Raw genomic sequence first — 24,365 nt, forward strand, 5'->3', positions numbered from 1 at the left:
CATGCACCTTAATATATTTTTGTTATATAAGGTTTTGTATTAACAAAGGACTTTATATGTTATTACTGTCAATGTTCACAAAACAAAATTATTCTTGTAATAATTCATCTTCTTTAGAAGTCTAAAAAGGAGGTTCCGGACAAATTTATAGTGAAAATATTTTTATAAAATGCTAAATTTTATGTTATATAAAAACATTTTGCATTATATTTTTGCAATAGATTACATTATTTAATATTTAAAATACATATGTAAATTGGGTTAAATTTAATCCACCTGTAAAAGGTATTTATACACATCAATCAATTAGTGAAACTTTATTATTTGTCAAGAACTAAACATGTTATTAGGAAAAAAAATTAAACTTATTTTGTATGTATGGTACTAACAAATGAAAGATTGCCATTTGAAAAAAAAATCTACATTTTTGGACTTCTTGTACTAATATGTTGAATAAGTATGAAAAATCACACACTTTAGGATATTTTCATGATTGTGAAATGAAAAGTGCAAAACAACTAAACTTCAATTATCGTTTGAAGAAACATTAAATATTTTAAATTTAAACGACACTATAAATGGGTTAAAACAAAAAATATATAAACTTACTTTTAAGACAACAATTCATAAAGTGTGATGCATGAAACAATCCTTTAAAACAATTTTTTTTTGAAGCTAATTCTTAACAAATTTTGTGAAAAAAAAAATTCAATGATAAATTAGAAATATTAAAAACAACGTTGAGTGTTTGATTCTGATTTGTTTCGTCATATGATATTTTTCAAAGCTGGTCATATTACTAGTTAATTATTGAATACTGTTTTAAAGTGTAAAATATATGGTGTTTAACAATTTAACAAAATAATTTAAATTAGTTAGCATGGCATGTAAAATCCGTATTTCTTGATAATAATTGGCTTAGTTTTTTCCTTTTTATTTCACCCGTCGAAAAAAATTAAAATTACCATCTTTATCGCAATATTTATTTTAAAACAGATTTATGATATTTATTTTAAAGATTCAACAGAAAATTAATTTCAGTATGATGTAATTCTAGTAAATATCATATTAGTTATTACTAAACCATCTATTGAATCCATAAAAGCTAAACATCATTTCATAATCATACACTTAAACTTATATCCACACTGATGTTATCCTAAGAAAAATAAGAAGGATAAGATGGGGTCACAATATCTTGCCCCATAATGTTTATCTGTATGAGGTTTATATGTTATATTTATTTATATATAACATATACTTCAAGAAATAAATAAAATATAAAAATTTAATTTTGTTTTCTTAAGTTTAGAATAAGTTATTTTATTCCTTTAATAACTTGACATAAATATTAAAACTTATGTCTTATTATAGATCTATATTTATGCCTTAACAAGATATTCACCTAATTATTAAGTTGAAATTTTAGGGTGTAGAAGGCATGATTTTCTGCAAGCAAATTGTAAGTCATAAAGACTTTAAATCTCTTTCTTACAAAAAATACTTTTCATATTATAAAATATTACATTACGAAAACTTGTTTTATCATTTTTTTTGTGATTAATTTATGTAAAAATATTTAGTTTACCACGTTTAATTAATATCTTCTTTTAAGAGTGTTTAAAAAAAAATGCAGGAAATGCTTAGGGTTTAGGGTGCAAATAGCATGGACCAAAGAAATTGGGCTTACGAGCAACAGGCCCAGCCCAATTATTAAACGCCTTTCTCTCCGAGTTTGTGAGAATCCGAAAGAGCAAGCACAAGCTGCAAGAGCAGCACCACCAAGCCACACAGCAATGGTGACCATGGCCACCACTGCCAATAGAAAAATCGAAACATACGAAGAGTTCGCGAAAGTTCACGCGCTGCTACTTGCGGCGTCGGGGTTGCCGGAGTGTCTGCACCAGCGTCTCTTCGAGAAGCTCTACGGAGAGTCATTTGATGGCGGCAAGCACTTCAAGATCGAGCCATGCGAGGGCGGCTGTCAGCGGCGCCTTGTTCTTACGTCGGCGTCGATGGAAAAGAACTCCGACGTCTTCCTCGTTGATCATGCATGGACTTTCAGACTCTCCGACGCATTCAAGCAGGTCTTCTTCTTAATCTTCTTCTTCGTCTTCTTCTTACAATTCCTTGCTTTAGGGTTCGTCTTGACGTTATTGGTGTTTTGTGTTGCAGCTGCGTGAGGTTCCAGGATTGACTGAGAGGATGGGTTCTCTAATGTGTGTGGATGCTGATGTGAGTTCAGATGATGGTGAAGATGAAAGGAACGATGAGCTTGGTGTTGAGGAAACTATAGAGATGGAAGTTGATGCGGCAAAGGAGAACGGAGATGGGACGTTACGGTGGTTGGAGCTTGAAGGGCTCAACATTGATGATGCTATGCTTGTGTCTCTAGCATTGCCAACTAGGTTTCCGGTTAGTAACCCTCTTTTCTTTTTTTACCTTTTCATACTGGAAAATACTTTGGTAAATTAATAATGTCTATCATATTTTATACATTTATATGTGTGTGTATATACACATGCAAATATAAGTTGAAGGTTCATATTCTTTGTCATATATAAATAATTTGTTGGGCAACACTCAATATAATTACCATAGAATATAAAGCTACCAATTCTTTGGAATATCAGTTTCTAGTTTTCAATCAACAATCGGTAGATCTCCAGGACAGACGTAGACGTATTTCACAAGTAATGTATTTGACTGAAAAACGTTTATCTTTTCATTGAGATTTCTGGGTGACTGTAGGGCATAGAAGTAAAATTTTTTCCAAACATTTTTAAATAAAAATAAAATATAAGAGGAAAAAAAAGGTGGCAGCGAAAAAAAAAACAACCCTGGTTATAAGAGTACTGAACAGTTACTACCGTTCAAAAGAGGAATAATGAAAGTTAATAAATTATTCGAAGGTAAAATTGTCTAATGAACTTTGACGCCTAAAGTGGTTATTTCCTTTATGGTATAGAAGTATGGATTATCACTTCAGATTGGTTAATCAGGTAAACGTCAGGATATATAAACTTTAATGTTATGTATTATTATTTTTTTATTACTATTATGATCTCAGTTCTTGTTTTTCATTTAAGTCGTGGTCAATCATTTCGTAATTTGAATACTCACACACTTTCATCCCCTTTCACTGTATCAGGATTTAGTGGCACTTAGCCTACTTGAAAACAAGCTCAATAGCGCCGAAGTGGTTGTTCAGGAAGTTATCAAACTTAAGCATCTCAAAGGATTATGGCTCAGAAGTAACCCAGTTCATAACAATAGGTAACTCTTTTAATATCGTAAAATTGATAATTGAACCATGTGTTCCTTTTATAAAGAGAACTAAATTACTTTACCGCTCTTCCAGTGATGGTAAGCTTGCAGGGGCGATTCTTAAGGAGTTGCCTGAACTTGAAATTTATAATTCAAGTTTCACAAGCAATTTTGGGGAGTGGGCGTTGGGCTTTTGTGCAGGGATATATGGAAAGGATAACCCTGTAAATGCTGATCAAGCTCACACTTCACTTCACACTGTGTCTTCTCTTGACCTTTCAAATAGGAACATTCACAATTTAAAGAATAAGGTTGAACAGTTTCTTATGCTTATTTTTCTGTATGCTTTTTACATCCTTTTCTTTGTAACCTGCGTTTCATTAGATAACACAAGGGACTTTGATGCATTATTTCCCTAGAATAAAAATTGATTGTATGAGTTAAAAAATCTGGGAATTTCATATCTTACCCAGGAGATGCCAAACGAATTTTTTTATCAATTAAAGATGTTAATAATTGATATTGTACACCCATTCATTGCTTGTTTTTTCATTCCAAATGTTTTGGTGATTTTCCTATTTTCGCAGGCATTTACACCCATTTGTTTGCCATCTCTTACGTACTTGAACATTCAAGGAAATCCATTGGAGCAAAACTCAGTTGGTGACTTGTTAGATCTGCTGCAGAGATTCCCTTGCTTGCGGTCGTTGGAGGTTGATTTGATTTACGTTGTCACATTTTATTATGCCTCAAAATTTCCTTTGCTATTTATTTGGTTCTTTGTTTACACACTTTGTGATTGGTGTTTTGGCCTTGATAATTTGAGCAATTTTCAGGTTGATATTCCAGGTCCACTTGGACGAAGGGCCATTGATATTCTTGAATCTCTTCCAAACATTTCTGAGCTAAATGGTATCGATGCATCCAAAATATTGCAACCAGGAAAGCATGTTAATGATTCAATGCTTCTTCCTCGTATTCCTGAATGGACTCCTGATGAGCCGCTTGCTGATCGTATTATAAATGCAATGTGGCAATATCTAATGACATATAGACTTGCAGATGAAGAAAAGTTAGACGAAACATCAGTATGGTATGACCTGCATATAGTTTTCTTTTGGTCAATAAACGGATTTTCTAATATTTTGTTTCATTTCATCAAGGTTGTTGGGTTTATGCTTTAATATTTTCACGCAACTTGGATCCTTGGATCCATGCTTGACTACTCAATTTTTTGGGTTTAGTATTTTAAATGGGATAAACAAAATTGAAGTGTCACATGAATCATGTTGGTTTTCCCACTTGAACAGCACATTCTTTTGGATATTTTTCAGGTATGTGATGGATGAGCTAGGTTCAGCTTTGCGACATAGTGATGAGCCAAATTTCAGAGTGGCACCATTTTTGTTCATGCCAGAGGGCAATCTAGCATCAGCTGTGAGGTTATCTTCTATATTTTCATTATTATTTGTACTTTGATAGAGTCGTATTTTCGTGCGTTACAAATGTATCTGCTACTTCACGTATTATTCAACACCTTTGGTATGATAAAAGATCCTTTTATAAGTTTTGATTCTAGTTTTTTGCTCATTGATGTATTATGTGTTCATTTCCAACATGGTTTTTGTTAGAGAATTCTGTATTCTCTTCTTCCCCTCCCCATATTACATGGATTTATGCATGACCTCTAGATTTGTAACGTGTTAAAATTAATCAAAGGATTAACTCTCACATTTTCTCCAGCTTTTCTATTCTATGGCCAACACAGAATGTTCAGAAAGGTGATGAGTGCACACGCGATTTTCTTCTTGGTATTGGGGAAGATAAACAACGTTCTGCCAGGCTTACTGCCTGGTTCCACACTCCAGAAAACTACTTTATCCATGTATTTCTCCCATTGCTAAGATAGTTTGTGGTTAAAGATCTATTACACAGTATCAGGAAGTTTTGGAGCTAATTACTTTCCTTCTTTCAGGCATATGAGAAGCACCATCAGAAATTGTTGTCCACAAGTCTAATACCTCCCACCTTTCAGTATTCTGCGACTCAAAGTATTCATCAACATGGTGGGCGTCCATTGCTTGTTTACACAGATATACCTCACGTAGAGGAATACTTGACACATCCCGAGTTTGCAATCAGTAAGTTTAATGCATGCATGTTTGAACTTTCTCTCTATTTTGCATTCGTTCTTTGCTGCAGTTCATAATTAATGGTTAAATGTGACTTGGAACATATTGACAATTCATGTGAAGAGACTAAATTGGATTTTCCATTATTGATTTTAACCTTTTTATGCTGTCAGAAAATTCTGTTGGATTTTATTATGGTTGGCATCACGTATAAAATGTTATACTTTGTATTGTTGACCTTCTTTTTGAATGTTTGAATGCCTACAGCAAATGAACCAAAAGATGCAGATATAATATGGACAAGTATGCAGGTAGATGAGGAGATGAAGAAAGCTACTGGAATAACGGATCAGCAATACATTAATCAATTTCCTTTTGAAGCATGTCTTGTTATGAAGCATCATTTAGCAGAGACAATTCAAAAGGTGATAATAGTTAACTAACATCTAAATGACTGACCTGTGTCACTAGCATGCAGCATTTATTTTGTTTTCTAATTGAGGCATTTTTAGAACCTTAGCTTTTTCTTGGGGTGGTGATGGGATGGTTTACGTTGCTACAGGCACATGGATCTCCTCAATGGTTGCAGCCTACATATAATCTCGAAACGCACCTATCTCAACTTATTGGTGACTATTGTGTTCGCAAAAGGGAAGGGCTAGACAATCTTTGGATCTTAAAACCCTGGAACATGGCCCGAACCATTGATACTACTGTAACTGATAATTTGCCTGCAATAATCCGGCTCATGGAAACTGGTCCCAAGATTTGTCAGAAGTATATTGAACAGCCTGCATTGTTCCAGGGGAAAAAGTTTGATCTCCGTTACATAGTACTGGTTCGGAGCATGCATCCTCTGGAGATATTCCTTTCAGATTGTTTCTGGGTACCCTTATTCTTCTTTTGAGTGTGAAGAAACTTTCTCAAGTCTTTATTTTTCTATTCTCTTAAAAGGTTCTAATGGAATTAGGTTTTATATTTCATTTTCAGGTTAGGATTGCCAACAATCAATATTCTTTGGCCAGAAGTAGTTTGTTTGAGTATGAAACTCATTTCACTGTAATGGTATGTCTTGAGTACAAGAAATTCGGATGAAAACTTGATTGAAATATTTAATGTTTTCCTCTTTTCAACAAGTTTTAATACAGTCACTTCATGGATTACAGAATTATCGCGGAACCATAAATCATAAGAATGCCAATGAATTTGTAAGGGAATTTGAGGAAGAACATCAAGGTAATGGCTACTTCTTCATGTTTATCCTCTGCCATTTTCAAATGACTACTACATAATACAAATTCCCATCTCTGTATCTGTTTCAGTTAAATGGTTGGATATACACACAAGAGTAAGGAAAATGATTCGTTCAGTATTTGAGGCAGCTGCTGTTGCTCATCCTGAGATGCACAATCCAACATCAAGGGCAATGTATGGTGTTGATGTCATGTTGGACGGCTCTTTCCAACCCAAGTTACTAGAGGTTTGTAAATGAAACGATGGGTTCCTTTTAATCCTAGGGTCTTGTAAATTATGTGAAACATGCCTTTTTTTTTATTACAGGTAACTTATTGCCCGGATTGTACAAGAGCTTGCAAATATGACATGGATATTGTGGTTGGAGAGGGAGGCATTGCAAAAGGTTGTGATTTCTTCAATAATGTGTTCAAGTGTCTCTTTTTGAATGGAACTTCACAAGTTAGTCAATTGTAATTCAGTATTTTTGTATTTTTGTGACCGAACAAGAGTTTTATAATTTGTGGTCTCGCATGGTTTATGAATTTCTGTCGCTTCGTTTGGTTTCTATTTACCTTCAATGCAACCCGGTTTTTCATGGCATATGTAAGAAGTATGGAGCACAATGGCGCATAATAACACAATCAAATTACATCATTTCAAAACCCTATTTGGAACTACTTTTATGTACATGGAATCCCTCTACAGTAGTGACGACTACTACGTACTCATTTAAACTGGGAAGAAGGTTAAATGCTGAATCGTGGAGTGGATATGTGCCATATTTGCCTGTAAGTGTGAATTATTAAGGTTCAGGTTCGGTGGCTTCTGCTGCTGATGTGTATTGACTTCTTAGCGTTGAAAGTTTCCTTTGTAATTCAAGAGTTGACATCCGCTCAGCCTCCAGTGCCCGCTCAAGCTTTAATAGTCATTATAAAACGGTCTCAGCAGAAAAGGCATTTTTAAATATTTGATAGCTGTTCGTATTTATTGCAATTGTGAGTAATACCTTGGCAGCTCGGGTGCTCCATTCCCCTAAAATAGCTCTTAGTCTCTCGTTCTCTTCAACATACTGGTTATAACAAGAATTGTGCCGTAAGCACATAACCCTTTTAATATTAGTAAAAACCAGCTAAGATACCTGATTGTTCGTCGTGCGAAAATGTTGGATCTCTGACTCCCTTTCAGCAATCAAGGACCGGGCAAGCCTCAACTCAGATTGCACTTGGTTCATCTGAAATTTTTTTAATAGTCGTTCAAGTTTGTGAAGGTGTGGAGTTCAAACATATCTGATGACTGCCTAAACTTGGGGACACTAACCATCAACATTTGCCGAAAGGATAAAATGACTAATCATTATTATGACACATGAATTACCTCAGCAGAAAGTGTCCGTAATTCTTGATCACGTACTGCTAGAAGGTGGGCAAGGTCAACCTGTAAGAAGATAAACAATTTATTACCAAGAGGAATGAAGGTAGCAAATAATATTTATTGATACCAATATCCAAGGGTAAATTTTTTACTAGTCAAGCTAGTTCATGAGTTTCTAAAGGCTATAAGCTATATTGTTTTACAATTATGTTAAAGTTATTTGCTTACAATTCAAGCCTAGCTCATAGTAATTTAGCCTAAACATCAAATGGAACAGAATTCAAGCTAGTTTCAACTCAACTATAATCATTGCAACTAGACACGTTGTCAAACTAATATTTCAATTAGATTCTCAAGAAAATGGAGGAGCCATTAAGCCCAAAGTTAATTGAAAGAAGATTAACTACGTCCCTCAACTATAGATATCCTACCAAAGATATTACTAGACAAGAGTAAGATCAAAATTCGACCGAGGTACAATAATATTATCAGAATAGGTATTACTATCAGCCTCAGATCATTGACTCAAGAATAAGAATTCTAAGAAGTTAAAAATTAAATTAGAAACCCACAGGCAACGAAGCATAAATGTTAAAAGCAAAAACTACCTAGGATAACTGTTGATGTACCAGAAAGGAATTAAATAGTAAGTACCATTAAACCTATGATAGAAAAGAGCTGTAGCAAGGTATAGATTTTTCTGATGAGAATCCTGGGCTATTTAACTGCACTTCATTATATTAGGAATCATATTAACAAAATCGTTCTGATTTCTAAAAATGCAAACTGGGGTAGAAATCCTCAAGACGTGATTCACGTTGGAACACCAGTACAATTCTCTTCAAGTGAAAGGAAATGCTGTTGTGGCGGTGGAAACACAAAGAACTGTTTTATAGCAGGGAGGATTTTGAATGCTAATTGAATAAAGTACAGAATTAAATAGGTATTGACAGGATACTACTGGTTTACATCTCGATAAGAATTCAGATTGAACTTCAACTGTACTGAATCAGAAAAGATATTTGTTATTGCATAACTTGCTAATTTCTGATTATAAAAAATACTATATTGAATATTATACCCACACACAACCACGACACGTGTCCGTTGTAACTTGAAAGTGACAATATAAGAATTTATAAATTAAACATAATGGTAAAAACGAGGAAGGTTTTCTTATCTGTGTTAATTATTACCTGTGGTGTGCTCCGATCATCAGTTCCTTCATATTTGCTCAGACACTCTTGTAATCGAAGAATCTGCAAGACCAAATGTTGATGAACTAATTAAATGAAATCATCGGTGGAATGTCTACACTGTAAGTATCATTTAGAGCTTATATAACCAAATAGTAAATGAATGCTTCAATTCTTTCTATACCTCCTCGCTCAAAAAATGAAGATTTTCACGCTGATATTGCAGCAAAGCCATTTGCTGATCAGAGAGCCTACCTTCATGGTACCTATTGCATCAAGATATCATCTTTAACAATCAAGAACCCACAGTTTCATTTGGGTTTATAGACATGATTTTGAATGTGTTATTGGCATGGTGTGATCTTATAAATGGCAAACATAAATCGTGCATTCAGAAATATTATTTTGCTGAACAGTTTATTTATTATTTTTACTTTTGGGTTTGAAAATCAAACATGTATTATACCACGAAGTAAATCATAAAACAAACTAAAATACAAAATGTTTACCTTAGACCCTCAAGAGAACTTGATGGTTGTAGTGGCGAATACAAGGACTTCAGAACATCAGGGTGTGAGTTTAATGAATTGTACTGGTGTATGTAACCTGTTTGCAGCAAAAATGTAGTTCGATAAAACTAGTACTGTTTCTACCACATACAAAGAGATCTTATAATTATAGTCGACAGGTAGGGACACAGTCTGCCCAAAGCACAAGACATCCCTACAATTCCTAACTGTAAGCTAGCTAATAAGTTCCCAGCATATAAGTTCCGAGCTGATAAGCTAACTTAATGCATTCGAAGTGTTTGATAAAATAGTTGATAAATGTAAAATGACATAAAAGAACATAAGAATATAAGTTTTATATATAAATAAAATGTGTTTTCCAGACAAAAATATTAATATGTATTTAGAATTTCAGATTTTTTTAAAAAATAATTAAATTCTTATTTGACTTATTAGTTCTTCTATTTATCTTTTAAAAATTGTATATGCTTTTTTTACATGTAATTTTATTTAAAGTACTTGATCTAATGAACACCAATCAAATTTATTTTTTATTTAGTTTTATTTTTTATTTCTAAATCTAAACTGCTATCAAAATAAGTTTCCTTTTACAAATTTCATTATAACTAATTTTCACAGAGCATCATGTAATAAAACATTAGTTACTTCAATTTATAAGTTAAATCCTTTTTAATTTGAACTACATTAAATTTAGAAGTAACCCAGCAAATACTAAAAATAGTGCAATAATTAAAAAAAAAAAGTTCAATATCTTTTCAATTACATTCCTATATTAACCCAAACTAATAAAGAAAATAACGGGTAAAAAAAATCAACAATGTATTAAAACATAAAGGATAATAATGAAGGAAAATTAAATAAACTACAAGCTAGCTGAAGTAGCTTGTAGGTTAAGTCTAGAAGCTCCAAAAATAAACTACTTTGAGGTACCAAAGACTTTTTGTGTTAGTCAAATTAGCTTATCAGCTAGTATCTAGCTTATTGGCATTACCAAACACGCTCTTAGTCCCGTGAATATAAACAAATCATAAAATGAAATTTGTAGCTTCATTTCCCCCCTCCTTCCCATAAAATTACATAAACTTACCAATGTAAAGACTCATAAAACATCCGGCAGATACTGCTTCAATTACCATAATAATCCTGTAGAATTTTAAGTCAACCAAAATGAGACAATAAATCTTAGTAGAGTACAAGCGAACAACAAATTTCCAGTCAATCGCAAGAGAAAAATGGCAGAGTGAAGAAATATGACACATGGAACAAGAGCTTGATGGTGAACAATTTATCATTAGGTAAAAACCAAACCTTCAAAGATATAAGCGTAATAATGTAGGAGGAAATTATTGTAAGTTGTGAACAACAAAATTTCATTAGATCATGGCCATCCCAGAAATTCAACTGTGAACTCATCTAGATAAAGGGAAGGGGACAGGGAAACAAATACATGCTATATGCTGTGATGTGACCAAAGGTACGGCTTTAAGTTTAGCATACTCATTTGACCAAACATGACAAAAAAGCCTCAATGTCAATTCCCTGTACTTGGCACCTATTATTGATGACAAGATTCAGATTAAGTATGTAGTCCTTCATATTTAAAAATTGCATACTCTTGCAATATTACTTTTTTTAATTCAATTTAATCTAGCCAAGAAAAATATCTAAAATGAATAAGTACAACCAAATGGAGAATATACCTCAATATTACAGAGATAGACAGGGAACCAGTGTAAGGTTTCCAGACTATAACAAGTAGCATTGCAGCAGTTCCTGACATAAAATTGAATAGTTGACAACACTATCATTATAATAAGCAACTCAAACAATATAAACCATCCAAAATGTTAAAAATATCAAGACATTCACGTGCATCCACCAAACAATTTATGTTTTGGGCTTGAGTCAGTTCTTGACATCATATGTTAAGTATAATCCGAAAGAAAAGTTTAAACATTGAAATACATACCATAGGCTGTAATGTAAAAGGGTATGCGCACAAGAAATTTCAACTTCTGGCTGAAACTATAGTAGCCCTGAAAAATCATGTTGGTGATAAAAGGAAATACATTCAAACATTATTTCATAGATCTTTGCAGCAAATTTTGTAGTGGTAATTATTTAGTCTTATAGGTCTAATGACATTGCAAAAACTTTCAGAAACTATTGTGACAACGAAATTCATTAAAAGAATTACCTGCAAGCGTATCTTCTGTACTTGATAAACCAGGTATTGTTGAAAGATTCCTGAAACGGAAAAAAATATGACCATTAAATATAATAAAACTGTATACAGAGAATATTGAGTAGAAGTTGAAGAAGCTTGTAAGTTATAATGCTTAGTAAAATTAAACTAATGTTTATTTAGCTAGAAGCAATGTTGTTAACTTTATACATTAGTATTTATGAGCATAATAAAAATATAAAGTCCAAAGCTTTTGTCTCCAATTGAGTTTAGATTCTATTACGTCAACAAACCTCAAGTTTGTTATACTAAAATTTAACTTTAACTAGTCATGATGTGTTAACACAAAAAATGTTCAGTATTCTATAGGGATCTGCTTTGGATTCTTAAAAATCAATGCAGCAAACGGGCGGTGGATTGGGATGAACACTTTTGTGCTTTGGTGGGACGGGGTGTTTCAGATTGGATATTCACATTTATTTCCTCTTTCCCATATCATCTTGTCATAGAGTAGTCATCAAATTCATGAGGTACCACTCTTTATTTCTAAAAATTATTGTTACAAATCTCACATTGACTAAAGATATAACCAAATTATAGTATATAAGTGAATGCAAACTTCACTTTATAGATTTGTTTCCTAGGATTGAGTTATGCATAAATCAACTATTGAAAATGGTATCATGTCATTTGTTATCAAACCACACACAAATATCTAGTCTCAAGTTGAAGATGTCCAGAACTAGGTGTGACAGAATGTACTGAGACTCCACATTGACTAAAGATATAACTAAATTATATTATATAAGTGGGTTCAAACATACCCTTAGAAGTTTTTTATGGTTAGGTTAGACATGAATCTACTTTCTAAGAGGTATCCACCCTCATGTCCAAAATCTTGAACAAGATGGCAGTAATGAAAATTAATTGTGAAGCCAAATAAGTGTCCTTATGACTAACTTCTCTCTTACAATCCATACTCTGTTATGTTTTATATTCACCACCCATATATTTCCAAAACCAGAAATACAATTTTACACCATATAAAATCAATCAATAGAAGAAAAAAAACTAAACACAAACTATTAATTAATTTTGTTAATTCATTTAATCAATTTTTTCTGCACTTGAAGTTATTAGGTCAAACAAACCTCACGATGGCTACATTGGAAATCAGCTTTAACTAGTATAATATAATGCATAACAAATCAGTATTCTACAGGGATCTGATTTGGGTTCCTAAAACATTAATGTACTTAAAGTGAAGCATGCAACAAAGATGAATCCCAAGCTTAACTTCTTCTATCATTGAGGGTGGAGGTGATTGCTTCAGATTTAACATTCTCATATCTATTTCCTCTTTCCGAGGAAATCTTGTTAAAAAAAGTAGTCTTAAATTCATAGCCACCACTCTTTACTTTAGAAGGTTATTGATTCTCATGTTCAAATCTTTGACAAAATGGCTATAATGAAAATTACTAGTGAAGTCATAAGTTTTTTCTCCTTATCACTAACTTCTCTATCAAAAAAATCCATACTGTTTTACGTATGATTTTCATCATAATACAATTGTACACCATATATTAAATCAATCGATCGAAAAAGTGATTTACAACTACGCTCTAGCTAGTAGTAGTAGTAGCCATATCAACATAAGAAGGAAATTCTGGCATTCTTCTGAAGGTCGCAGTGGACACAAAAGCAGCAAAACTGAGCGCAACGAGTAAAGAAAGACCGTTCAAACAAGCAGAGAGAACTGAAGACCCAGAGCAAAAGGCACTCATTCAACAACACGTTCATAAAATGCACCAGCTTATCCAGAGATAACAACCAAGACACCCTAATTGAGACAGTTCCAAACCTGTCAACAGCAAAAGAAGAACATCACAACTACAGAGCACGGGAGAGATGAGTCCTTGCACGGGAAGAAATATCCACTGAGCTCCAATGGCGAAAGCAGCATAACCTGCCTAAAATGGAACCAACCAATAAAAAAACAATTAACACCATAATCAATGCAAAATTTGAATTCAATAAAAATCACCACAACATGTTGCGAAACGAGCCATTAGGAATTGAACTTGCCAATAGTATGCAATAGAAGACGCTGCCGATGACCCTGGCAGGCTTGCGGTGAGCAAAAAGGGGAGCCTCGTGCAGAATATCGAGAAAGCTACGAAAACGAAATCGAAGTATGTTTGTTATGCATCGCGGAACTAGGTAACAGAAAATGAAGAGTGATCGGAGTATTGTGTGCGTGACTCACAGAGCGTTGTCCTCCGGCGATGTGGCTGGTGGAGAAGCGTTTCTGTCCGTCGCCATGACAGAGGAGAAGAGAAGAGAGGGTTCGATTCCAGGGTTCAGTAACAGAGGTTCTCTGATCCCCTGCTCGCCCAAACAGACTCAAACATTCTCGTGTTTACCTAATACTTTTTTTTTTTTTGTAAAAAATAAATTGTTAATTATGTTTGTTTCATTTGCTTTATTTTCTTACTTGCTTAAATATATAATTATGCTCCTTTTGTCTATAGAATTTTTCCAGTACATTAAGTAAAAATAATAATTTCATTTGTTTTATTTTTAAAGTTATTTTCGTTAGGACATATTTTCTCACTTTGTAGATTTTTTTTATTAAAATAAATAATAATATTTTAATCCACTTTTAATTTATCTTTTCAATCACTTTGTAATTATTTATTTAGATTTTTTTTAATAATATAATGTGATGATCTAAGAACGATCAAAATAATCAATTAAAAATAAACAAAAAGAATATATCAAAATACTATTATTCTATTAAAATTAAGAGATTATATCAAGTTATGAGATCAACCTCGTCATCTTTTCACCTTATATAAATAAGCTTAAAGAATTATATGACATCTACAAAAATAATACTGAAGAACGTTTTTTTTATCTTTATTTAGAAACCTATTTTGTTAGTAAATCATCAAATATCTAACCTTCTTAAACCCCCACTAATTAACTATAAAATATGTGTACGAATGCGAAATCAAATAGGAAAACATAAAAAAAAAAAAATATACCAAGATAATTTTCCTTACATTTTCGTTCTTGGAAGAACTAAACTTTTACTATTTAAAATAGGATATAACACGAGAAATTAAATGATGCAAAACCAACTTGAGGTATACTTGAGAATGATCTTAATTGAGTGTTTATTCTTGTTGATTAATGTCAAACTATGTCTTTTTCGAAATTAATGTATAGAGATTTTCTTATAATAATGTTAATTACGATTTCTCAAGCTCTTAATAAGAAAATAAGCTGTTGATATTAGCAAACGAGCAAAAGTTTGGTAAGTGTTTATATTACATACATATTTTTCATTCCTCTCATTTTATTTTGCCATTAGAAACAGCTTTTGCAGCAACTTTTACGATAACTAACAATTTATGATGATTATAAAGTATGTGATACACACAAACCAGTCCATGATATTCTTAAGCATTTACAACAACTTCTAGCTTATTTTATATCGTGCCAACCCAACTAGGAGTAATTTTCATTATACAATGGCACGTATCTTTAATCATTAATACCACCGTCAGATGCTCTAAACTTTGACGCATGACAAGCCAGGTGGTAAACCAGGGACCATTTTGTTATGCAATTTAGGCCACAATAGGATAAGAAGCACAAGTTGCAACACCTGAAAATGAACAGTTAACAAAATCAGTTCATCATGAATTTACAAACTCAGAATTTCAATTTGAGGTCATTTTAAGTAGGGGTGAGAAAAAATCCAATTTTGTTGATCCGATCCACTTTTGTTCTGATCCAATCTATTTAAAATCAATTTTAATAAAAATTTAATCCATTTAAAATCCATTTTTTTATCTAGATTTCAATCTAATTTACATTTTATATATTGTATGGATTGAATATTCATTCTCTAAATCTAAATTTTCAATTATGGATAATCCAAAAAATTCAATCCAAATTTTTAATTTAAACTTTTAGTTTGGTTATGTTAAAAGTTGAGATAGAATAGGCTATATGCAGACTCAGACGGACCGTGTCCGACGACCTGTATAGACTGGGCAAGCCCGACCACCTTGAAGGGTCGGGTGGACCCGACGACCCTGAAGGGTCGAACAGGCCCGACAACCCTGAAATTGACCGCTCTAACCAAATTGTACCGTGTCAATCCTAAGGACACAAGTTTTAGAAAATTCAATTTAGATTTCTTTTATAAAAAATGGATTTTGAATTTTGAAGTTGATCCAAATATTTGGACTGAATTTAAATCTTTATTCAAAAATTTTGATCTGGATTTTAAAAAATCCAAACTAATTTTCTTGAAAAAATGGATTTTGATCGAAAATTTGATCCAATTATTTAGATAGAAAATGGATATAGATTGGATCATTAAAAATTCAATCCATCCATGACCACTCCTAATTTTAAGTTTGGTTTTCGTTGGGGCATGATCTGCAGGGGTTTCCTTATTTAGAACTGAGGTCTTATGGATACTCACCGCACATGTTCTTCCCCAATTCCATCTTGAAGTAGCCATCGTCACCCCAGTTTTCTCCCCATGAATTTTTAATGAGCCAATATTCGACATCATCTTCAACTCCATACCCAACAGCAAGAACAGCATGGTTCACATCCTGACAAGCAAATTCGGATTTTGACATCAGTTCAATTACCAAAATGAATGTGTAAGATACAAGGTAACTAGGACAATTTGGAACACATCAAAACATTTAACTAACATTTGAGATGCTAGTAGTGTATGGTACGTTATGAAAAACAACATACCATATATTGGATAGAAATTGTCAAAAGGCATAAATTTGTTGTAGCAAACCATTTGTTTTGAAAATTTTATTACACATTTTTTTTTTCTTTTCTTGATTATCTAAATGCTGGTAATCATTTGTAGGACTCACCAGGGGAGTTTTACCGCAAGTTTGACTGGTGTAAATTCCTTTCTCATAGAATCGGAAGTCTCTAACCACCTCAAAGGCCACACTAACTGGTCGAACAAATGCAACTGCATGTTTTAATTCATCCTCAGCACCCTGTAGTAAAAACATAGGATAAAAAAAAATTAATGTAAACACCATATAAGACCAAGTAAAAAAAAATGCATTTTCAACACTAATACTGATGTCAATTTTTTTGAAATAAATAAAAAGTTTTTTTGTCACTGGTTTTAAGCTATGGACATAGGAATCAAAAAATTACAAGTCATTTTGAAGAAAAATCAGAGAAGTGAGTACCAAGGTGATGTTGACAGAATCAAGGACTTGAATCCCAACATTTTCAGCTGAGAATTTGCAGACACCATTTTTACCAGTGTAGGGATATGCTTCCTCTGTCTCAAGCCCACCATTGTATTTAATGTACTCAAAGGCCTGTGATGGCAACCCACCATTACAGCCATAGTTGTTGAAATTACCAGCACAATCCACTAGCTGCTGCTCAGAAAGAGAGATACTCTTTCCATGTGCTTGAGCATAGGCTGCTTCTAAAGCCCCAGTTGTGCTGCATTATGCAGATATCATGGTTAGAATCATGACAAATTAAAAGATGTACCTTACTCGGTGTTCATTTCAAAGAGTGTTTCAGGGTCCCAAAGTAACCTGAATGTCCAGCATGATCCGCAGCTACCTTGGTCTTTAACTGCGCTCACTATGTTTTCTTGTCTCCAGTCTTTCTGTACACATCACCAATGGAATACAAATCTGAGTAATGCTACACAATATCCTCCAAACATTAAAAGGTATTGAATAAAAAAGACCCAAACATTAAATCTCAAAAGCAAAACAAATATTCAAGAATTAAATTTTTTCCCATTAGTGAATAGGACGAAAAAAAAAACAATACATCCAATTAGTTTTTCAAGTCACGAACATCAGTCAATTTAGTCTTAATATGTTGTTTTCGAATGATTGTGCTTTTAGTTTCTAACATTATCATTATTAACTGCCACATTTTAGTCAAACATTCACGTGATGTGTTAAAAAGTGATTGACAGTGAACACGAGAGGTGTTGCTAAATTTATGTTGTATGGAACAGTAGAGTTAAGTAGAATTTTGAAAACGTACCACTGGAGGAAGAACAGCATCGGTAAGCTTGTGGTTGCCTTTGAGAGTGGCAGAACAATTTTGAGCAGCACCTAGTCTGTGGCTTTGGAACTCCTCCCAAGTCCAATCAGCAAAATCTGTTTCATAAGACAAATAAATAACGTCAAAACATGCTATTTATTATTTGATGAAGGAAAATATTAAAAGTTCACTCCATTTTTGAAATTTAGAAAGCATAAACAGTCAAACACAACAGCAAAATACCATTAAAATGTGATGAATCACAGAAGTATCTATATTTTCTTTTTCTGGACTTGAGAATTAAGTATCTATATTAAATAAATATATAGTAAAAAACATTAAAATTAATATATACATTAATATGTAGTAAAATAATAAAAATTATAACAATAATTAAGTTTTAAATCAACAAAATAAGATAAGATAATAAAAATACAAACACACAAGCATTATTATGTTCCCACTAATGTTAAATAAATATGATTTCGTGGCAAAGTGAGTTTAACCTAGCTCTTGGATAACTAGTTCAACCCATTAGTCAACTTTACTTATCAAACTCAACCAATGGCACAAGTACATTGAGCTAATTTGGGCCTGTTCCAAAGAGTTTCTTCTTAAGCACTTTTAATTTAAAAAGAAAACAATACGAAATATTTTTTATAAATTAAAATTAGCTTATTTCCAAATTAAAAAAAATAGAAAAATTATAGAATTAAGTTTCTACAGTTAATTACTGTATAAACTAATTTGGTGACGAAGTAACCAATATAGATTTTCCTTTTTATTTTTCCCTTTTAAAAATAACTTACAAAAAAATCGTCCAAAGTGTAATATAGAAAAGTGTCTTTTAATTTAAATAGTACTCTTACGTGTTTTGTTGCTAAGCATTTTTGTACTGTAATTTAAAATGAAAAATTAAATTATGTTGTTTCCGAATAACCCTTTAGAGATAAAATCATCCATTATTCTTTTAGGATGATTATGTAAACGATTTCTTGTGTTTAGTAAACAAGTAATATTTCTTCTCTTATTACTCCAAAATTATGGATCCATTAGTGAGTCCGAAGGATCAATCAACTAGTTCTTCAAAAGTAAAATATTTATATTTCTTAGTTAATATTTAAAAAACAAAACTAGGTGATAAATAAGTAAAGCACCAAAACTTGATATTAACACTGAGACAGTGAGAAGCATGATTAGCTATGAGAATCCGATCAAATCTGATAAAAATCAAACGGCAAAAAGGGTAAAAACAAGAACAAGCGAAGATTGAGTGAGTGATACATACGATTAACGGCGAGAGTGTAGGGCAAACGCTTCTTGTTGTGGGCGCGGATGAGCCTGAGATTTTGCGAGAATATCTCATACCTCCGCTTCATCTCTTCCTCGTTCCTATAACTCTTCCCGAACCTCCCAACGAACCGAGCAAACGACACCGCGCTCCGGCACTGACCTATCACCTCAATCACCTTCCCCTCCACGTCCGACACCATCCGAATCGGATTCGCATCCTCCAGCCATGACCCGCCCGCCACGGCGCACAATAGCACCGCCACCGCGCACCACACCACTGCAAATCGTGCCATGTTTTCCACTCTCTCTTTTCTTATCACTCCCACTCTTGCGGAATCTTCAATGGCGATAAGCTGTATTTGTATTCATCAAAGCTTAAGTATCTTGGGACCACGCTAGTGCACCTTCTATCTTTGAGTGTAAGATATTTTTAATTTGCGTGGATTATATTTTTTTGTCCCTATTTTATTCCAATACTCATTTAAAGTGTACCATTATCATTTAAAATATCTTGGGACCCTATTTTTAATTTCTATAGTATTATTATTTTTATTTTTTTAAGTGGGTTAACCAATGATCTAATTTGATTTTAGGACACTATTTCTATTTTTGAATTGGTTAAAAACAAAATTATGAACATTATGAAAGTTACGTGAAAAATTAATCATATGGATCACTGAGGACGTATGCAAGATGGTTGGGTAGGTTTTGAAATTACTGAAATGGATACCTTTTTAGATAAATTAATATTGAATTAATGATTTTATTATGAAGAAGTGGGTTTTATATTTTTCAATATTAAAGTACTTTTTAATCTGAATTTCAGTCTGTATATAACTATTTTTATTTACACATAGATGAATATAATAATACAAATTTCATATTGTAATGGCAAAGTTCCATTATAAAATAAAAGAAAATACTAAAATGATTCTTAAAAAGAAGATAAAAGTATAGTTTAGTCAAAAATGATTTTTAATAAGTATGCATTATTCATGAGTGTTTTATTTATTGATTTGTAAAAATGTTGATGATGTGTTCCCTGACGTGGTTTTCGAGATATTATGTTGTTCTCAACATCATTGATGGACCCAAATAATGTTGTTTTAGTCGTAGAAGCAACTCTATAGGTGTAACCAAACTTTGTCGAGTTATGGAAGATATCCATTGCTTCCATCACCAGATGAAACAGTAATAAACTGTGGTAACCATCCAAGTGTACCAATGCATATACACTGTGTGTGAAAGGGGTTCAGTTGAAGATAATAATAATAATAATAATAATTTATGTCCCTTTTGGAACCTTGGTACAATGAATCTAGACAAGAAAATCGGTTTTCTAAAGCTAAAATAAGGTAAAGTCGAACTCGTATCTTGATAAGTTTTGTTTTAACTATTTTCGTCCATAAATTTCTTTCAATGACTTTTAAGTTTTAGATTTTGTAAAACTCTCAGTTATAGAAAGTTATCAGGATCATACAAAAACATGGACTAATTTCTCTTTATTATTGATGGTAAGATTTGAGAATATATCACTAATATTAAAAGGAGACCTTGTGCATAATAATGGAAATATCCTTTTTATCTCGTTAAAAAAAATTAATTAAATCTAAAAACAACTTTACTTAAGCCTATTTGTAATTATTGGTTTAAATGTATTTTAGTCTATAATTTCACAAATATGTAATGTTTGGTTCTAATAAAAGTTTGATTGCAAATTTAATAATTACAAAAAAAAAATGTAAGTAATATAATAAAAAACATTGAAAATTAAATCTAAATATAAAAAAAAAGAAATTGTAGTTATACTATGAACTAACTACCTAAAAATGTCATGAGTTTTCTTGAGTTTTCTTGAGTAGATAATATAAGGTTAATTTAGTGATAAAGTTAGAAAATAAGATAAGAGGTCGTAGATTCATGTTTGTTCATCTAAAATATAAAAAAATAATGATATCTGGAAAAGATCCAAATACCCCAATTTAAACAAGTGACACCTGTCTAATTTCCAGGTTTTTTGGTAACTTTTCCTTCTGGATATTACCTAAACACCCATTTCTAAGTTTCTGACACATGTCATTTCTTTGGTTTTTTCGTCCTTGAAGGTTTAATTGTTGGACTTCAACACGCGACCCAAAACTAAATCTTTTCAACTTCTCTCCAGAAGCTTCATCACCACTCACACACTCACCTACCACTCTGCCACACTTTTTTTCTCCGTTCTCTTTCCTCTCCTCTTTCTTCCTCACACTCTCAACTTCTCTTTGAAGCTTCTTCTTCCTTTCCACCGCCAAACTAAATGTGTATGAAGGTATTTTTGTTGTTGTTTTGATTTCATCTTATAAACCGTTTTTTGGTTTTCCAAGTGTTTCAAAACCTATTTTTGGCTGATCAAAAGGTAATAACTTTCAATTTTTTTGTTCTTCTTTTTTCATATGCATTGTTACCCATGTTGTTGTTTGAAGGTGTTTTTTGTTGTTTCAGTTTCGTTTTCATAAAAAAAAATTGGTTTTTCAGGAGTTTCGTAGACCTATTATTAGGTGAAGAAAAGGTAATAATTTTCGAGTGTTTTTTAGTTTCTTCTTCATCTTGCATATATATTCTTGTCTGTGTTGTTGTTGTTTGAATGTATTTTTTGTGTGTTTCTATTTCGTTTTCATAAACTTTTTTTTTGTTTTTCAGGTTCTCAACTTTTCTCCAGAAACTTCAGCACCACTCACACACTCACCTACCACTCTGCTACACTTCTTTTCTCTATTCTCTCTCCTCTACTCTTTCTTCCTCACACTCTTAGCTTCTCTTTGAAGCTTCTTCTTTTCCTTTGTTCTTTCATGTTTTCTTTTTATATTAAAAAGAAGATCAAAGATTTTTGAAGATCCAAAACGAAGTTCTCAAGCAGAAGGATGAAAAATCATTATTAAGAGGTTTTATTTTTAAAAGGTTTGATTTTTATTATTTTTCCATTTTTTGAGTTTGATTTTAATCATTTTTGTTTTGTTAGCTAACCCATCCTCCTAGTGGTGTTCCAATGGTGTTCCTCACATGTGGGTCTACAAGGTTAAACTTGAAAGATCTGTTGTTGGATTTGTACGTTATTCATGAAAGTTTTTTTATATGGATTTTGTGTATTATAATTTGTTTGGCTTATATGACGACGTTATTGTTCAATAAATATTATACTTAGAATGTAGTTGAGGTTCTGAAACAAATTCTTGAAACTGAATACTTTGTATTTTTTGAAAAGATGAATGATTTGCTTAGTTAAGTTTCTTCAACACTATGTGGTAAAGTTTCTTCAATGAAACCTCTGAATGTTTCGGTCTCTTCAAATCAGTAGCATGGAAAACATAAATTACTATTCAAAACCATTTAATAGCATGTGAAACATAAATTACTATTCAAGACCATTTAATAGCATGGGAAACATAAATTACTATTTAAGACCATCTAATGCAATAACTTACTCTATCAATAAATCTTACGTTCAATTAAATCCTGCACACCTTCCAATGAAAATCTAAATTTATCATTGCATTGGAAATTTAAATTTATCATTACTCAAGAAACCATGCACAACTTCCAATGAATTTTTTTTAATATATTTGTATAACGTCTAAATAATGAATACGAAATATGAATAAATTTGTATAAATTTTTGTTATTATTATTTGTACTGCTCCAGATAATCATCATCGCACCACTGGTCTATATAATTGAACTGCTCCATTAATTTGAACTACTCGGAATAAACGTTCTGCTGATTCAATTGATTGGGATTCAACTATTGAAGTAATTCATTAATCTCTCTTGATATCCGAATATGGTGCACGTTTGTATAAATATTTTTTCATTATTATTTGCACTGCTTAAGATAATCATCATTGCACTGGTCCACATATTTCAACTGCTTCATTTATTGTTTCATCTCCAACACGCTTTCATGATTCAACTTATTCAGATTAAAATATTCAAAAGATACATTTACTTCTCTTCACATTTCACACTTAATTCAAAAGATACATTTACTTCTCTCATCTACATTTCACACTTTTTTTTGTTTGATCATGAAGAATTAGTTATTATAAATTTAATGTCTACATCGATAACAATACCTGCATTTATTTTTGTTTAAAAATGTTAACATCACTCTTACATTATGTTTGCATTTTTGTTTAAGTTGATTATTTATTTGTGGACATTACTTTTACACGAGACCAAAGTTCTCAATATTCCTATATTTTATTTTAACAACAATATGTACATATGCATTTCATTTTAATATAATATATAACTCAATGTACATTTAAAAAAAATAAAAATAAAATGTGTGTACCCATCAAGAATTAGTTATTATAAATTTAATGTCTACTTTGATAATAATACCTGTATTTATTTTTGTTTAAAAATGTTAACATCAATCTTACATTACGTTTGAATTTTTGTTTGTTTAAGTTGATTATTCATGTGTGGACATTACTTTTACACGAAACCAAAGTTTTCAATATTCCTATATTTTATTTTAACAACAATATGTACATATGCATTTCATTTCAATATAATATATAACTCAACGTATATTTTAAACAAAAATAAAATAAAATGTGTATACCCATCAAGAATTAGTTATTATAAATTTAATGTTTACATTGATAACAATACCTGCATTTATTTTTGTTTAAAAATGTTAACATCAGTCTTACATTATGTTTGCATTTTTTTTTAAGTTGATTATTCATGTGTGGACATTATTTTTGTATGAGACCAAAGTTCTCAATATTTCTATATTTTATTTTAACAACAATATGTACTTATGCATTTCATTTCAATATAATATATAACTCAATGTACATATGCATGGAACAAAAGTTCACAAGACACTATACCTTGTCGTCAAATGTAATCATTTCAATATTTCAATATAAATTAAGTATAATTATAAATTATGTATTGTGTAACTATAGATTATATCAATATATAATGAACATAATCAATGGTCTTGAATAATTAGATAATGAAGCAGATTATCATAGTTAGCTAAAATCTAAATGATATATTTACAAATCCAAATAAATTA

General features: G+C 31.8%; 3 protein-coding genes across 3 annotated transcripts; 1 reads left to right on the forward strand and 2 right to left on the reverse strand.

Annotated features, from left to right (window-relative positions):
• Positions 1-1,747: 1,747 nt before the first annotated feature.
• On the forward strand, positions 1,748-7,177 carry LOC114163034 (tubulin-tyrosine ligase). Its single transcript, XM_028047079.2, has 15 exons — positions 1,748-2,087; positions 2,176-2,415; positions 3,152-3,276; positions 3,362-3,578; positions 3,855-3,980; positions 4,104-4,360; positions 4,602-4,709; positions 5,011-5,152; positions 5,243-5,408; positions 5,667-5,824; positions 5,962-6,285; positions 6,390-6,464; positions 6,566-6,635; positions 6,722-6,879; positions 6,960-7,177. The coding sequence occupies exons 1-15, from the start codon at positions 1,797-1,799 to the stop codon at positions 7,107-7,109; spliced, it is 2,607 nt and encodes an 868-aa protein (XP_027902880.1). The 5' UTR covers positions 1,748-1,796; the 3' UTR covers positions 7,110-7,177.
• Positions 7,178-7,237: 60 nt separating this feature from the next.
• On the reverse strand, positions 7,238-14,370 carry LOC114163035 (FRIGIDA interacting protein 1). The gene is made up of 14 exons (XM_085666870.1): positions 14,184-14,370; positions 13,999-14,090; positions 13,779-13,883; positions 11,930-11,979; positions 11,702-11,768; positions 11,433-11,505; positions 10,820-10,875; positions 9,712-9,808; positions 9,387-9,468; positions 9,203-9,265; positions 8,010-8,069; positions 7,774-7,866; positions 7,642-7,704; positions 7,238-7,551 (listed from the first exon to the last, which is right to left on the reverse strand). The coding sequence occupies exons 1-14, from the start codon at positions 14,237-14,239 to the stop codon at positions 7,438-7,440; spliced, it is 1,071 nt and encodes a 356-aa protein (XP_085522996.1). The 5' UTR covers positions 14,240-14,370; the 3' UTR covers positions 7,238-7,437.
• Positions 14,371-15,312: 942 nt separating this feature from the next.
• Positions 15,313-19,641, reverse strand: LOC114163167 (pro-cathepsin H-like). The gene is made up of 7 exons (XM_028047303.2): positions 19,287-19,641; positions 17,999-18,114; positions 17,533-17,606; positions 17,170-17,434; positions 16,837-16,968; positions 16,419-16,554; positions 15,313-15,590 (listed from the first exon to the last, which is right to left on the reverse strand). The coding sequence occupies exons 1-7, from the start codon at positions 19,582-19,584 to the stop codon at positions 15,553-15,555; spliced, it is 1,059 nt and encodes a 352-aa protein (XP_027903104.1). The 5' UTR covers positions 19,585-19,641; the 3' UTR covers positions 15,313-15,552.
• Between the last annotated feature and the right edge of the window lie 4,724 nt (positions 19,642-24,365).

The sequence above is a fragment of the Vigna unguiculata genome, chromosome 9 (assembly GCF_037176805.1).
Source record: "Vigna unguiculata cultivar grain cowpea cultivar isolate G323 ecotype 2 chromosome 9, ASM3717680v1, whole genome shotgun sequence".
NCBI classification, from domain to species: Eukaryota; Viridiplantae; Streptophyta; class Magnoliopsida; order Fabales; family Fabaceae; genus Vigna; species Vigna unguiculata.